General features: G+C 52.4%; 1 protein-coding gene across 11 annotated transcripts in view; it reads left to right on the top strand.

The window, feature by feature from the left end:
* The window catches only part of LOC121468543 (tenascin-X), a 32,689-nt gene that overhangs the window by 9,796 nt on the left and 7,118 nt on the right, over positions 1–15,775 (top strand). For 3 of the 11 annotated variants that reach the window (XR_012052391.1, XM_072920552.1, XM_072920545.1), the window contains 15 exons: positions 724–1,083; positions 1,804–2,148; positions 2,432–2,791; positions 3,400–3,744; positions 4,663–5,034; positions 5,687–6,031; positions 6,456–6,815; positions 7,224–7,583; positions 8,228–8,572; positions 10,072–10,452; positions 11,256–11,630; positions 12,230–12,571; positions 13,768–14,139; positions 14,901–15,293; positions 15,409–15,765. Coding sequence is in view for 10 of the 11 variants with exons in the window: in XM_072920552.1 (XP_072776653.1) it covers positions 724–1,083; positions 1,804–2,148; positions 2,432–2,791; positions 3,400–3,744; positions 4,663–5,034; positions 5,687–6,031; positions 6,456–6,815; positions 7,224–7,583; positions 8,228–8,572; positions 10,072–10,452; positions 11,256–11,630; positions 12,230–12,571; positions 13,768–14,139; positions 14,901–15,293; positions 15,409–15,765 (5,412 nt within the window). In the remaining variant the exon portion in view is untranslated. The remainder of the gene's footprint in view (positions 1–723; positions 1,084–1,803; positions 2,149–2,431; positions 2,792–3,399; positions 3,745–4,662; positions 5,035–5,686; positions 6,032–6,455; positions 6,816–7,223; positions 7,584–8,227; positions 8,573–10,071; positions 10,453–11,255; positions 11,631–12,229; positions 12,572–13,767; positions 14,140–14,900; positions 15,294–15,408; positions 15,766–15,775) is intronic. The other 8 variants (XM_072920553.1, XM_072920550.1, XM_072920547.1 and 5 more) reach the window with 7 other exon arrangements.

Genomic DNA, 15,775 nt, shown 5'->3' with positions numbered 1-15,775 from the left:
TCATCATTCATCAATCATCTTCCATCCATCCATCCAGTCTTCCATCTACCCATCCATCATTTTTCATACATCAATGATGGATGGATGGATGGATGGATGGATGGATGGATGGATGGATGGATGGATGGATGGATGGATGGATGGATGGATGGATGGATGGATGGATGGATGGATGGATGGATGGAGAAATGGAAGGATGGATGGATGGATGGATGGATGGATGGATGGATGGATGGATGGATGGATGGATGGATGGATGGAAGGATGGATGGATGGATGGATGGATGGATGGAAGGATGGATGGATGGATGGATGGATGGATGGATGGATGGATGGATGGATGGATGGATGGATGGAAGGATGGAAGGATGGATGGATGGATGGATGGATGGATGGATGGATGGATGGATGGATGACGGATGATGCATGATTGTTGTTGGGGGCATAATGTTGGTGGTTTGACATGTCAAATCAGAGTGTGAATAGTTTGATGACCCAAAACAGTGTGAGATTAAAGAAGGAGTTGACAGAAAAGGTGAATGGCTAAATTGATAGGGAGATAATAAGTGCGGGAATTAATGATCCAGGAGATGAAAGGACAGATGGATGGTTGAATGGATGGAAGGATGAATGGATGGATGGATTGATTCATTATCAAGAGGTGGGATGGACATTTGGAGCGACAGGCAATTCCACAGCCATCACCATATCCCCTCTCCATAGGAGCTGTAGAAGAGCAAGAGGAACTGTCCCTGCCCACAGAGGAACCACAGCATGAGAAACCCCAAACAGAGGCCCCCATATCTGAGGCCACAGCAGCAAAGGCGGTGCTGGAAGAGCTGAGGGTCTCGAGCGTCACCCCCAGCTCCGTGGGGCTGGAGTGGACTGTCCCCAAGGGCTCCTTTGACTCCTTTTTGCTGCAGTACCGGGATGCCCAGGGCCAGCCTCAAGCCCTGCCCATCGATGGCAGGTCTTGCTCTGTGACAGTGCCGGGCTTGTCCCCATCCCATCGGTACCGCTTCCACCTCTATGGGCTGCGTGGAGGCAAAAGGACTGACCGTGTCTCTACTGACACTGTCACAGGTGAGGAGGAAGGTCAGAGGGATGGAAGGAAGTAGAGACATCAAGGAATCTCATGCCCATCACATACCCACCAGTCAGCAGCCATTGACTCAGCACCAACTGATCAAATATAAAACCTTCCACCAGTCTGTTGACCAGCACCTTCCATCCTCCATCATCCACCATCAGTAGCAGCCACCATCAATTATCCATTCTCTTCCACCATCTTCATCCAGCATGTGTCACCATCACCATCATCCATCAATTATCATGCATCCATCTATCCTTCCATGCTTCCCTCCTCCTCTATCCATCAAGGATGGATAGAATGATGGATGAATGGAAGATTGACCATGGGAAATGGGGGCGGGAGATGTAAAGGCACGGATAGATGTGCTAAGACAGAGACAGAGATTGATGTGGAACTGTCTAGGGGGTTGTGTTGTATGTTGGGTGTGTAATGAAAAGAATGGACGGACAGACACATGGATGGATGGATGGATGGATGGATGGATGGATGGATGGATGGATGGATGGATGGATGGATGGATGGATGGATGGATGGATGGATGGATCGATGGATGGATGGATGGATGGATGGATGGATGGATGGATGGATGGATGGATGGATGGATGGATGGATGGATGGATGGATGGATGAATGGATTGCTGTGTGGTGGGATGGATATTTGGAGGGACAAATGGATGTTCTAGCCCTTTACCATCTCCTCTCCAATGCAGGCAGCGAAGAACCCTTGCCCTCAGAGGAGCCCCAACAGGAGAAGCCCACAACTGAGTCCCCCGAATCTGAGGCACTGCCAGCACGAGCGCTGCTGGGGGAGCTGAGAGTCTCCAGTGTCAGACCCGACTCTGTGCAGCTGCAGTGGAGTGTCCCAGAGGGCTCCTTTGACTCATTCTTGCTGCAGTACCGGGATGACCAGGGCCAGCCCCAGGCCCTGCCCATCGATGGTGGGTCCCGCTCAGTGACGGTGCCAGGGCTGTCCCATTCCCAGCGGTACCGCTTTCACCTCTATGGTCTGCGGGGCAGGAAGAAGATCGACCATGTCTCCACTGAGGTCATGACAGGTACCGGGGGAGAAAGATGGTTGGATGTATGGATGAAAAATAATGGATATATGGAGAGATGGAGGAATGGAGAGGTGGAGGAATGGGTGATTGAAGGATGGGATGGAGTGGTGCAGGATTGGAGGAACACAGGGATGGATGGATGGATGGATGGATGGATGGATGGATGGATGGATGGATGGATGGATGGTCCAGAACATGGAATTCTGGATGAATGAGTGGGTTGGTAAGTGCTGGTATGGGTATTTGGATAGAAGAATCCATTACCATAACCACTCCACAGGAGCCGCCGAAAAACCAGAGGCACTGTCCCTGGCCACAGAGGAACCACAGCATGAGAAACCCCAAACAGAGGCTCCCATATCTGAGGCCACAGCAGCAAAGGCAGTGCTGGAAGAGCTGAGGGTCTCGAGCGTCACCCCCAGCTCCGTGGGGCTGGAGTGGACTGTGCCCAAGGGCTCCTTCGACTCCTTTTTGCTGCAGTACCGGGATGCCCAGGGCCAGCCTCAAGCCCTGCCCATCGATGGCAGGTCTCGCTCTGTGACAGTGCCGGGCTTGTCCCCATCCCATCGGTACCGCTTCCACCTCTATGGGCTGCGTGGAGGCAAAAGGACTGACCGTGTCTCTACTGACACTGTCACAGGTGAGGAGGAAGGTCAAAGGGATGGAAGGAAGTGGAAGCATCAAGGAATCTCATGCCCATCACATACCCACCAGTCAGCAGCCATTGACTCAGCACCATCTGATCAAATATCAAACCTTCCACCAATCTGTTGACCAGCACCTTCCATCATCCATCATCCACCATCAGTAGCAGCCACCATCAATTATCCATTCTCTTCCACCATCTTCATCCACCATGTATCGCCATCAATCCATCAATTATCATGCATCCAGCTACCCTTCCATGCTTCCCTCCTCCTCTATCCATCAAGGATGGATAGAATGATGAATGAATGGAAGATTGACCATGGGAAATGGGGGCGGGAGACGTAAAGGCATGGATAGATGTGCTAAGACAGAGACAGAGATTGATGTGGAACTGTCTAGGGGGATGTGTTGTATGTTGGGTGTGTAATGAAAAGAATGGACAGACAGACACATGGATGGATGGATGGATGGATGGATGGATGGATGGATGGATGGATGGATGGATGGATGGATGGATGGATTGGTTGCTGTGTGGTGGGATGGATATTTGGAGGGACAAATGGATGTCCTTGCCCTTTACCATCCTCCTCTCCAATGCAGCCAGCGAAGAACCCTTGCCCTCAGAGGAGCCCCAAGAGGAGAAGCCCAAAACTGAGTCCCCCGAATCTGAGGCACTGCCAGCAAGAGCAGTGCTGGGGGAGCTGAGAGTCTCCAGTGTCAGACCCGACTCTGTGCAGCTGCAGTGGAGCATCCCTGAGGGCTCCTTTGACTCCTTCTTGCTGCAGTACCGGGATGTCCAGGGCCAGCCCCAGGCTCTGCCCATCAATGGCGGGTCCCACTCTGTGACGGTGCCGGAGCTTTCCCCTTCCCAGCGGTACCGATTCCATCTCTATGGGCTGCGGGGCAGGAAGAAGATCAACCATGTCTCCACTGAGGTCATGACAGGTAGGGAAGGGGAAAGGTCGGTGAATGTATGGATTAAGAATAAGGGATATATGGAGAGGTGGAGGGATGGGGAGATGGAGAGACTGGTGATTGGACGATGGGATGGAGTGATAGAGGAACGGACAAATACATGGATGGATGGATGGATGGATGGATGGATGGATGGATGGATGGATGGATGGATGGATGGATTGTTGAGGATCATTGGAGGACAAGACATCGGATGGATAGATTCAGGGTTAAAGGGTGAGATGGATGAATAGATCGTTTGTGTTAGAGGTGGGTGAATGATCAATAATGGATGGAATCTTCTGGGTGGGCTAGTTAGTTGAGTAGGTGGAAGGATGGATGGATGGATGGCTGGATGGATGGATTGCTGGATTGATGTATGAATGGATGGATGGATGGATGGATGGATGGATGGATGGATGGATGGATGGATGGATGGATGGATGGATGGATGGATGGATGGATGGATGGACAGCAGATTAATGGCTGAGCAAGTGGATGGTTTGTGTCCTGGGTTTGGGAGGTGCTTGGGAATGAGTGTGTATGGTGGTCTGGATTCGAGGACAAACTGAAGGAAAAAGGATGGATGATGCCGGATGATGCATGATGTTTGTTAGGGTGGATTGATCGGTTTTTGACAGATTAGATTATATCGTATTGATGATTGCTTGATGGGGTGATCAAATGGAGGATGCTATTAAAGAAGCAGTTTAAGGGAAAAGTGTGGGAAAATAACTATGTCTGGATGAAGGCAGGGAGGGGTGGATGGATGGATGGATGGATGGATGGATGGATGGATGGATGGATGGATGGATGGATGGATGGATGGATGGATTCATTAGTGAGTGGGGGGATGGACATTTGAGGGACACAGGCATTTCCATGGCCATCACCATCCCCTCTCCATAGGAGCTGTAGAAGAACCAGAGGAACTGTCCCTGCCCACAGAGGAACCACAGCATGAGAAAGCCCAAGCAGAGGCCTCCCCATATGAGCCTACTCCAGCAAAGGCAGTGCTGGAAGAGCTGAGGGTCTCGAGCGTCACCCCCAGCTCCGTGGGGCTGGAGTGGACTGTGCCCAAGGGCTCCTTCGACTCCTTTTTGCTGCAGTACCGGGATGCCCAGGGCCAGCCTCAAGCCCTGCCCATCGATGGCAGGTCTCGCTCCGTGACAGTGCCGGGCTTGTCCCCATCCCATCGGTACCGCTTCCACCTCTATGGGCTGCGTGGAGGCAAAAGGACTGACCGTGTCTCCACTGACACTGTCACAGGTGAGGAGGAAGGTAAGAGGGATGGAAGGAAGTGGAGGCATCAAGGAATCTCATGCCCATCACATACCCACCAGTCAGCAGCCATTGACTCAGCACCAACTGATCAAATATCAAACCTTCCACCAATCTGTTGACCAGCACCTTCCATCATCCATCATCCACCATCAGTAGCAGCCACCATCAATTATCCATTCTCTTCCATCATCTTCATCCACCATGTGTCACCATCACCATCATCCATCAATTATCATGCATCCAGCTAGCCTTCCATGCTTCCCTCCTCCTCTATCCATCAAGGATGGATAGAATGATGGATGAATGGAAGATTGACCATGGGAAATGGGGGCAGGAGACGTAAAGGCATGGATAGATGTGCTAAGAAAGTGACAGAGATTGATGTGGAACTGTCTAGGGGGTTGTGTTGTGTGTTGGGTGTGTAATGAAAAGAATGGACGGACAGACACATGGATGGATGGATGGATGGATGGATGGATGGATGGATGGATGGATGGATGGATGGATGGATGGATGGATGGATGGATGGATGGATGGATGGATGGATGGATGGATGGGTGAATGGATGGATTGGTTGCTGTGTGGTGGGATGGATATTTGGAGGGACAAATGGATGTCCTAGCCCTTTACCATCTCCTCTCCAATGCAGCCAGCGAAGAACCCTTGCCCTCAGAGGAGCCCCAACAGGAGAAGCCCACAACTGAGTCCCCCGAATCTGAGGCACTGCCAGCACGAGCGCTGCTGGGGGAGCTGAGAGTCTCCAGTGTCAGACCCGACTCTGTGCAGCTGCAGTGGAGTGTCCCAGAGGGCTCCTTTGACTCCTTCTTGCTTCAGTACCGGGATGTCCAGGGCCAGCCCCAGGCCCTGCCCATCGATGGCGGGTCCCGCTCAGTGACGGTGCCGGGTCTGTCCCCTTCTCAGCGGTACCGCTTCCATCTCTATGGTCTGAGGGGCAGGAAGAAGATCAACCATGTCTCCACTGAGGTCATGACAGGTAGGGAAGGGGAAAGGTGGGTGAATGTATGGATTAAGAATAAGGGATATATGGAGAGGTGGAGAGATGGGGAGATGGAGAAACTGGTGATTGGACTATGGGATGGAGTGATAGAGGAACGGACAAATACATGGATGGATGGATGGATGGATGGATGGATGGATGGATAGATGGATGGATGGATGGACAGATGTCACATGGATGGGAGGATGACTTTATCTATAAATGAATGGATGAATGGATGGATGGGTCAATGTTGGTTCCCAAAATGAATTGTCTTGCAGTTGAAAGGATGGATGGATGGATGGATGGATGGATGGATGGATGGATGGATGGATGGATGGATGGATTCATTAGTGAGTGGGGGGATGGACATTTGAGGGACACAGGCATTTCCATGGCCATCACCATCCCCTCTCCATAGGAGCTGTAGAAGAGCCAGAGGAACTGTCCCTGCCAACAGAGGAACCACAGCATGAGAAACCCCAAACAGAGGCCCCCATATCTGAGGCCACAGCAGCAAAGGCAGTGCTGGAAGAGCTGAGGGTCTCAAGCGTCACCCCCAGCTCCGTGGGGCTGGAGTGGACTGTCCCCAAGGGCTCCTTCGACTCCTTTTTGCTGCAGTACCGGGATGTCCATGGCCAGCCCCAGGCCCTGCCCATCAATGGTGGGTCCCGCTCAGTGACGGTGCCGGGTCTGTCCCCTTCTCAGCGGTACCGCTTCCATCTCTATGGTCTGAGGGGCAGGAAGAAGATCAACCATGTCTCCACTGAGGTCATGACAGGTAGGGAAGGGGAAAGGTGGGTGAATGTATGGATTAAGAATAAGGGATATATGGAGAGGTGGAGAGATGGGGAGATGGAGAAACTGGTGATTGGACTATGGGATGGAGTGATAGAGGAACGGACAAATACATGGATGGATGGATGGATGGATGGATGGATGGATGGATAGATGGATGGATGGATGGACAGATGTCACATGGATGGGAGGATGACTTTATCTATAAATGAATGGATGAATGGATGGATGGGTCAATGTTGGTTCCCAAAATGAATTGTCTTGCAGTTGAAAGGATGGATGGATGGATGGATGGATGGATGGATGGATGGATGGATTCATTAGTGAGTGGGGGGATGGACATTTGAGGGACACAGGCATTTCCATGGCCATCACCATCCCCTCTCCATAGGAGCTGTAGAAGAGCCAGAGGAACTGTCCCTGCCAACAGAGGAACCACAGCATGAGAAACCCCAAACAGAGGCCCCCATATCTGAGGCCACAGCAGCAAAGGCAGTGCTGGAAGAGCTGAGGGTCTCAAGCGTCACCCCCAGCTCCGTGGGGCTGGAGTGGACTGTCCCCAAGGGCTCCTTCGACTCCTTTTTGCTGCAGTACCGGGATGCCCAGGGCCAGCCTCAAGCCCTGCCCATCGATGGCAGGTCTCGCTCCGTGACAGTGCCGGGCTTGTCCCCATCCCATCGGTACCGCTTCCACCTCTATGGGCTGCGTGGAGGCAAAAGGACTGACCGTGTCTCTACTGACACTGTCACAGGTAAGGAGGAAGGTCAAAGGGATGGAAGGAAGTGTAGACATCAAGGAATCTCATGCCCATCACATACCCACCTGTCAGCAGCCATTGACTCAGCACCATCTGATCAAATATCAAACCTTCCACCAATCTGTTGACCAGAACCTTCCATCATCCATCATCCACCATCAGTAGCAGCCACCATCAATTATCCATTCTCTTCCATCATCTTCATCCACCATGTGTCACCATCACCATCATCCATCAATTATCATGCATCCAGCTATCCTTCCATGCTTCCCTCCTCCTCTATCCATCAAGGATGGATAGAATGATGGATGAATGGAAGATTGACCATGGGAAATGGGGGCGGGAGACGTAAAGGCATGGATAGATGTGCTAAGAAAGAGACAGAGATTGATGTGGAACTGTCTAGGGGGTTGTGTTGTGTGTTGGTTGTGTGATGGGAGGAATGGACAGACAGACAGACGGATGGACAGACGGACGGACGGACGGACGGACGGACGGACGGACGGATGGATGGATGGATGGATGGTCCAATTGATGGACACATGGATGAATGGGTGGATTGTTTATTTGGTGGAGGGATGGACATTTGGAGGGGCACAGGGATCTCCATGCCCTTTACCATCTCCTCTCCATTGCAGCCAGCGAAGAAATCTTCCCTTCAGAGGAGCCCCAACAGGAAAAGCCCAAAACAGAATCCCCCGAATCTGAGGCACTACCAGCAAGAGGAGTGCTAGGGGAGCTGAGAGTCTCCATTGTCAGACCCGACTCTGTGCAGCTGCACTGGAGCGTCCCAGAGGGCTCCTTTGACTCCTTCTTGCTGCAGTACCGGGATGTCCATGGCCAGCCCCAGGCCCTGCCCATCAATGGTGGGTCCCGCTCAGTGACGGTGCCGGGGCTGTCCCCTTCTCAGCGGTACCGCTTCCACCTCTATGGGCTGCGGGGCAGGAAGAAGATCAACCATGTCTCCACTGAGGTCATGACAGGTAAGCAGGGAAGAAAGGGTGGTTGGATGTATGGATGAAGAATAATGGATATATGGAGAGATGGAGGGATGGAGGAATGGGTGATTTGAGGATGGGATGGAGTGTTGGCAGAGTGGAGCAACAGAGGGATGGATGGATGGATGGATGGATGGATGGATGGATGGATGGAGTCGGTGGTGTGTTGGATGTTTGGAGGGACAGAGACGTTCCTATACCCATCACCATCCCCTCTGCATCGCAGCTGCAGGAGAGCCAGGATATCTGCCCCTATCCTCAGAGAAGCCCTGACCTGAAGACCCCCCAGCTGTGGCTTCCTCACCTGAGACACCTCTTGTGCGGGTGGTTCTAGGAGTGCTAAGTGTCTCCATTTTCACCCCCATCTCTGTGGAGCTGTCATGGATTGTCCCTGAGGACATCTTTTGCTCATTTATGCTATAATTCCAGGATGCCCAAGGCCAGCCCCAGCCCCTGCTGGTCAATAGCAAGTCCCACTCAGTTACAGTGCTGGGGCTGTCCCCATCTCATCTGTACTGCTTCCATGTGTACAAGCTGCATGGAGGCAGAAGGATTGACCATGCTTCCACCAATGTCAGAAGAAGTGACAGGAAATCTTAGAGGGGAGGACAGTTGGAGAGATGTTTGTAAAGTTGGAGAGACTGACATGAAGATGGATAGAGAGAACGGATGATGGATGCATTTGTGTAGTGTTGGGTGGAATCATGAGAAGGATGGACAGATGAACTTCAGGATCATTGGATGCCTGAAGAAGAACTGGATGATGATGAGATGAATAGAGGGTTGGGTGGATGGATGAATGGTGACTGAACAAACATTGATGAATAGGCAGGTAGCTGAAGAAGTCTGGATGAATGGACTGTGAGATTCCATTATGAACACTAGGTTTGAGAGAGATGGATGCACGGATGCATGGATGGATACAAGGATGATGGGGGTTGTTGGTCAATAGGCAGGCAGGAAGTATCAATCATTAAGCAGATGTTTTCTGGGATTTGTGACTGCTTGATGGTGGATGGTGATGTGGAGGGGAAGGAGCAATGGATGGAATTGGGCAGGGAAACTAGAGACAGCTTGGACATGGAGACATGGCTGGGACCATGGGAGGGTGGTGTGATGGAGGGATGGATGGATGGATGGATGGATGGATGGATGGATGGATGGATGGATGGATGGATGGATGGATGGATGGATGGATGGTGAATACTGGATGAATCAAGATGGTGGATGATGTTGATTATGACAATGATGAAGATGGTGGATGATGGCACATGCTAGTCAGTGAGTTCATGGAACTCAGTGATTCATTGAATGGGGCTGGGGTCAATGGGTGCTCAGTGATGGGTGAGGAGGGAATGGTGAGAAGGACTGGGAGGAAATAGTGCATGATGGATAATGGATAGTTGGGTGGATGATGGATGAACATATGGATTGACATACTGATGCCTACACCCATCATTGTCCCCTCTCTGTTGTTGCTGTAGCTGACCCAGAGGATCTGTCCCCACCCTCAATGGACCCCACAAATGAGGCCTCCACAATTGAGGCCCCCACAACTGAGAAGCCCACACCTGAGCACCCCCAAACTGAGGCCTCCTTGGCACACACAGTGCTGGGAGAGCTGAAGGTCTCCAGTATCACACCTGACTCTGTGCAGCTGCAGTGGAGTGTCCCAGAGGGCCACTTTGACTCCTTCATGCTGCAGTACCGGGATGTCCATGGCCAGCCCCAGGCTCTGCCTATTGATGGTGGGTCGCACTTCATGACAGTGCCTGGGCTGTCCCCATCCCACCGGTACCGCTTCCACCTCTATGGGATGCACAGAGGGAAAAGGATTGACCATGTTTCCATCGACGTCAGCACAGGTGAGCAGGAAAGTCAGAGGAAAGATGGGATGAAAGATAGATGGAAGGCTCGAGAGGTAGAGACATCAAGGGATGGGTGAATCAAGGGTTTCCATTCCCATAACGATCCCACATCAAGCACTTTTCTAGTCTGGCATCATCCAGTCAACCATCAACCCTTTTGAACAACACCTGCCATCATCCACCATTATCATCGTCATCCATCATCATGATTCATCATCATCAGCATCAGTTATCAACAATGCATGACCATCAGTAATATCCATTATCACCATCCATCATCATCATCATCATCATCATCATCATGATATTCTATCCATGAAGAATGAAAACCTGAGTGGTTTTAGAGATTCTGGTCTGGATATTGGGTGGGTTCCTGTCCAAACTGAAGGAAGTAGGTGGATGGGTTGATGGGTGGTTGGAAAGGTGGGATGGATGGAAGGATGGAAGGATAGAAGGATGGATGGATGGATGGATGGATGGATGGATGGATGGATGGATGGATGGATGGATGGATGGATGGATGGATGGAGGGTTCACATCCAAATATGTGTTTTGATGGACAGAAGATTGTCCATAGGAAGTGGAGGCTGAGAGGGGTGGAGGCAATGGGGGAATGTGGAGGGAAAGAAACAGAGAGATGAATGTGGTATTGGGTTAGGTGTTGGATGGGTGGTGGGACGGACGGATGATGGATGGACGGCTGTGATGGACAATGGGTGGGGGGATAGTTGAGTAGATGATGGATGGACATGTAGATGAACACATAGACAGCCACACCCATCACTGTCTCCTCTGCACAGCAGCCACAGACAAGCAAGAGAAGCCACCCTCCACATCAGAGGAGCCCCAAACTGAAGCCCCGCTAACTGAGGACAACCAGCCTGAGCACCCCCAAACTGATGTACCCCCGGTGCGGGCAGTGCTGGGAGAGCTGAAGGTCTCCAGTGTCACCCCCAACTCTGTGCAGCTGCAGTGGAGTGTCCCTGAGGGCTCCTTTGACTCCTTCACGCTGCAGTACCGGGATGCCCATGGCCAGCCCCAGGCCCTGCCCATCGATGGCGGGTCCCGCTCAGTGACGGTGCCAGGGCTGTCCCCATCCCGCCGGTACCGCTTCCACCTGTATGGGCTGCAGGGCAGGAAAAGGACCAACCGTGTCTCCACCGACATTGTCACAGGTGAGGGGGAAGGTCAGAAAGTGAAAGGGTTGGAGAGGTGGCTGTAAGGATGGAGAGATGGAGAGATCAAAGGATCCCATCCCAATGCCATCCCTAAGTGCCATTCGGTACCCACTGACACCAGCATCATCAAATCAACCATTGACCCTTCCTCTGGCCTATTAGCCAATACCCATCATCAGCATTATTTAATTGGATAGATCCACTATGTGTCCATCCCCAGTCACTGATCCCTCCGTTCCTAGGCGGCTCCACTTCTCCCCAGTTTCCCAGCGTGGTAGTGCAGGATGTGTAGGAATGTTAGCAAGGTAGAGGGATGGATGAATAGACAAATCATTATGTTGATGCTTGTCATGATGGATGGATGACGATGATGGGTGATGGAAGATGGATGAAAAATGGATGGTGCATGGACAATGGCATGGCAATTGATGGACAGTGGACAGTGGAGGATGGATGGATGGATGGATGGATGGATGGATGGATGGATGGATGGATGGAAGTGATGGATGATGGATGGCTGTTTGGGTGGATGATAGATGAACTTGTTGATCAACAAGCAGATGCCTGGGCCCATCACTATCCCCTCTCCATCCCAGCTGCAGCCAAGCCCGAGGAGCTGCCCCTGCCCTCAGAGGAACCCGAACCTGAGGCTGTCTCATCTGATGCCCTGCCAGCACGGCCAGTGCTGGGGGAGCTGAAGGCCTCCAGTGTCACACCCAACTCTGTGCAGCTGCAGTGGAGTGTCCCCAAGAGCCCTTTTGACTCCTTCACACTGCAATACAAGGATGCCCAGGGCCAGCACCAGGCCTTGCCCATCAACGGTGGGTCCCGTTCAGTGACAGTGCCAGGGCTGTCCCCATCCCACCGGTACCGCTTTCACCTCTACGGGTTGCAAGGTGGGAAAAGAATTGACCACGTGTCCACCGATGTCATCACAGGTGAGGGGGACTCGGGCCCCATCCACATCCATGGTGCATAAAAGCCCTCACATGGTCCTTCAAGCTTGGGGAGTCTCAGAAGTGCTTCTGGGGCTTGAGATGGGAGTGGGAATGTGGAGGCCAGAGGGATGGAGAGTAGAGGGATGTGTGAACCCATGGATGGATGATGGATGATGATTGATGATGGGTGATGGATGATGTGTTAATAGATAATGGTGGGTTGTTGGTCAATAGGTAGGTAGAAGGATCAATGACTGAACAGATTCTTCTGGGACCACTTGGATCCATCCATCCATCCATTTATTTTTCCTCCCTAAACCTTCCTCTCTCCATCCATTCATCACCCTTTCAAGTGTCCAACCATCACCCAAAGAAACCATCTCCTTCTGGTCCATATTTGGATACCCCTTCCTTCCTTCCTCCCTACCTCCCTCCCTTCCCCCATCCCCGTCCTCCTCATTCCTTACATCCACACACCCTGTCTCCATCCCACTTTGATCCTCCCTCCATTCCAGCTCCATCCATACTTCCCCACACTTCCCTGCATGGTTGCACCAATTGCACCTTTCCACAATCCCATTCCCACCTGCCACTGAGTAAACACTGACACTTCTAATGACACAGTGACTCTGTCATCCTCTATCATCACCATCCATCATCCCTCCGTCATCTGTCTAACATCCATCATCCATCTTTCAACCCCTCCCAAACTCCCCCCATCATATACCCCAGCCTTGGGGAATGGAAACAGCTCGGGGTTGGAATGATGGCAAATTGGTGGACGATGAGGATGGAGGGGTGATGGATCATTGGATGGGGGGCTGCTGGCTGGTTTGGATGGATTGATGATGAATGCACAGGTGGCCAGATGGGAGCATGTGTGTTTGAGCCTGTGGCTGGTTTGTGCCCTGGGCAAGGGCAGAGGTGCTAGGGGGTTGGGAGGTGAGGGCAGTTAAGGGAGATGGAGGAATGGATTTTAGGACTGATTGAAGGAAAAAGGATGGGTGAAGGATTGAAGAATAATGGAGGATGGATGGATGGATGGATGGATGGATGGATGGATGGATGGATGGATGGATGGATGGATGATGGATGGATGGATGGATGGATGGATGGATGGATGGATGGATGGATGGATGGATGGTTCAATGAACATGTTGATTCTCATGCTTGTCATCATTCCCTCTCCATCACAGATGCAGCAGTGCCAGAGCAGCTGCCCCTACCTTCACAGGAGCCCCAACCTGAAGACCACAACCCTGAGCAGCCCCAAACGGAGCAGCCCCAAACTCAGGCTAACCAGGGACAGGTTGTGCTGGGGAAGTTGAGGGTCTCCAGTGTCACACCCCACTCTGTGCAGCTGCAGTGGAGCGTCCCCGAGGGCTCCTTCGACTCCTTCACGCTGCAGTACCGGGATGCCCAGGGCCAGCCCCAGGCCCTGGCTGTTGATGGAGGGTCCCGATCAGTGACAGTGCCGGGGCTGTCCCCATCCCGCCGGTACCGCTTCCACCTCTATGGGCTGCGGGACAGAAGGAGGATTGACCGTGTCTCCACCGATGTTGTCACAGGTGAGGAGGAAGGTCAGAGGGTGGAAGGACTGGGGAGATAGAAGTAGGGATTGAGAGATTAATGGAAAGATGGAGAAAAAGGTGAATTATGGATGGATGCCTGGAGGGTTGGATTGACTCATAAGTAGAAGGGTAGGCATGAACATCATTGGATGCCTGCAGAAATGGATAGTGAAAGGGTGGATGGAGGGCTGGGTACATGGGTGACAGATGACTGGGATTGTTTGTCTGGAGGCAGGTGGGATTTAGTATCAATCATGAAGCGGATGTTTTCTGGGTCTTGTGACTGCTTGATGGTGGATGGTGATGTGGAGGGGAAGGAGCAATGGGTGGAATTGGGCAGGGAAACTAGAGACAGCTTGGACATGGAGACATGGCTGGGACCATGGGAGGGTGGTGTGATGGAGGGATAAATAGATGGATGGATGGATGGATGGATGGATGGATGGATGGATGGATGGATGGATGGATGGATGGTGAATACTGGATGAATCAAGATGATGGATGATGTTGATTATGACAATGATGAAGATGGTGTATGATGGCAGACGCTAGTCAGTGAGTTCATGGAACTCAGTGGTTCATTGAATGGGGCTGGGGTCAATGGGTGCTCAGTGATGGGTGAGGAGGGAATGGTGAGAGGGACTGGGAGGAAATGGTGCATGATGGATAATGGATAGCTGGGTGGATGATGGATGAACATATGGATTGACATACCAATGCCTACACCCATCATTGTCCCCTCTCTGTTGTTGCTGTAGCTGACCCAGAGGATCAGTCCCCACCTTTAATAGACACCCCAACTGGGGGCCCCCCCGCTGAGGATCACGAAACTGCACATCCCCAAACTGAGGCCCCTCCATCTGCAGCCCCCTCGACACGGGCAGTGTTGGAAGAACTGAAGGTCTCCAGTGTCACACCCAACTCTGTGCAGCTGCAGTGGAGTGTCCCAGAGGGCCACTTTGACTCCTTCATGCTGCAGTACCGGGATGTCCATGGCCAGCCCCAGGCCCTGCCCATCGATGGCAGGTTGCGCTTGGTGACGGTGCCAGGGCTGTCCCCTTCCCAGCGGTACCGCTTCCACCTCTATGGGCTGCAGGGTGGGAGGAAGACTGACCATGTCTCCACTGATGTCATCACAGCTGATGGGGAAGGTCAGAGGATTGAGAGTGGATGGATGGATGGATGGATGGATGGATGGATGGATGGATGGATGGATGGATGGATGTTTGGATGCCCATGTCTATCATCATCCTATCTTCATCGCAGCTGCAGCTGTGTCGGAGGAGCTGCCCCTGCCCTCAGAGGAGCCCCAAGACGAGCAACACGAAACTAAGGCCCCCCCATCTGCAACAACCCCAGCACGAGCAGTGCTGAAGGATCTGAGAGTCTCCAGTGTCAGACCCGACTCTGTGCAGCTGCAGTGGAGCGTCCCTGAGGCGCCCTTTGACTCCTTCACGCTGCAGTACCGGGATGTCCATGGCCAGCCCCAGGCCCTGCCCATTGATGGAGACTCCCGCTCAGTGACGGTGCCGGGGCTGTCTCCGTCCAGCCGGTACCGCTTCCACCTCTATGGGATGCGGGGCAGGAAGAGGGTCTACCATACCTCCACTGAAGCTGTTACAGGTGAGGGGGA

This window comes from Taeniopygia guttata, chromosome 32 (genome assembly GCF_048771995.1).
Source record: "Taeniopygia guttata chromosome 32, bTaeGut7.mat, whole genome shotgun sequence".
NCBI lineage: Eukaryota > Metazoa > Chordata > Aves > Passeriformes > Estrildidae > Taeniopygia > Taeniopygia guttata.
This window is presented reverse-complemented; position numbering and strand designations above follow the sequence as displayed.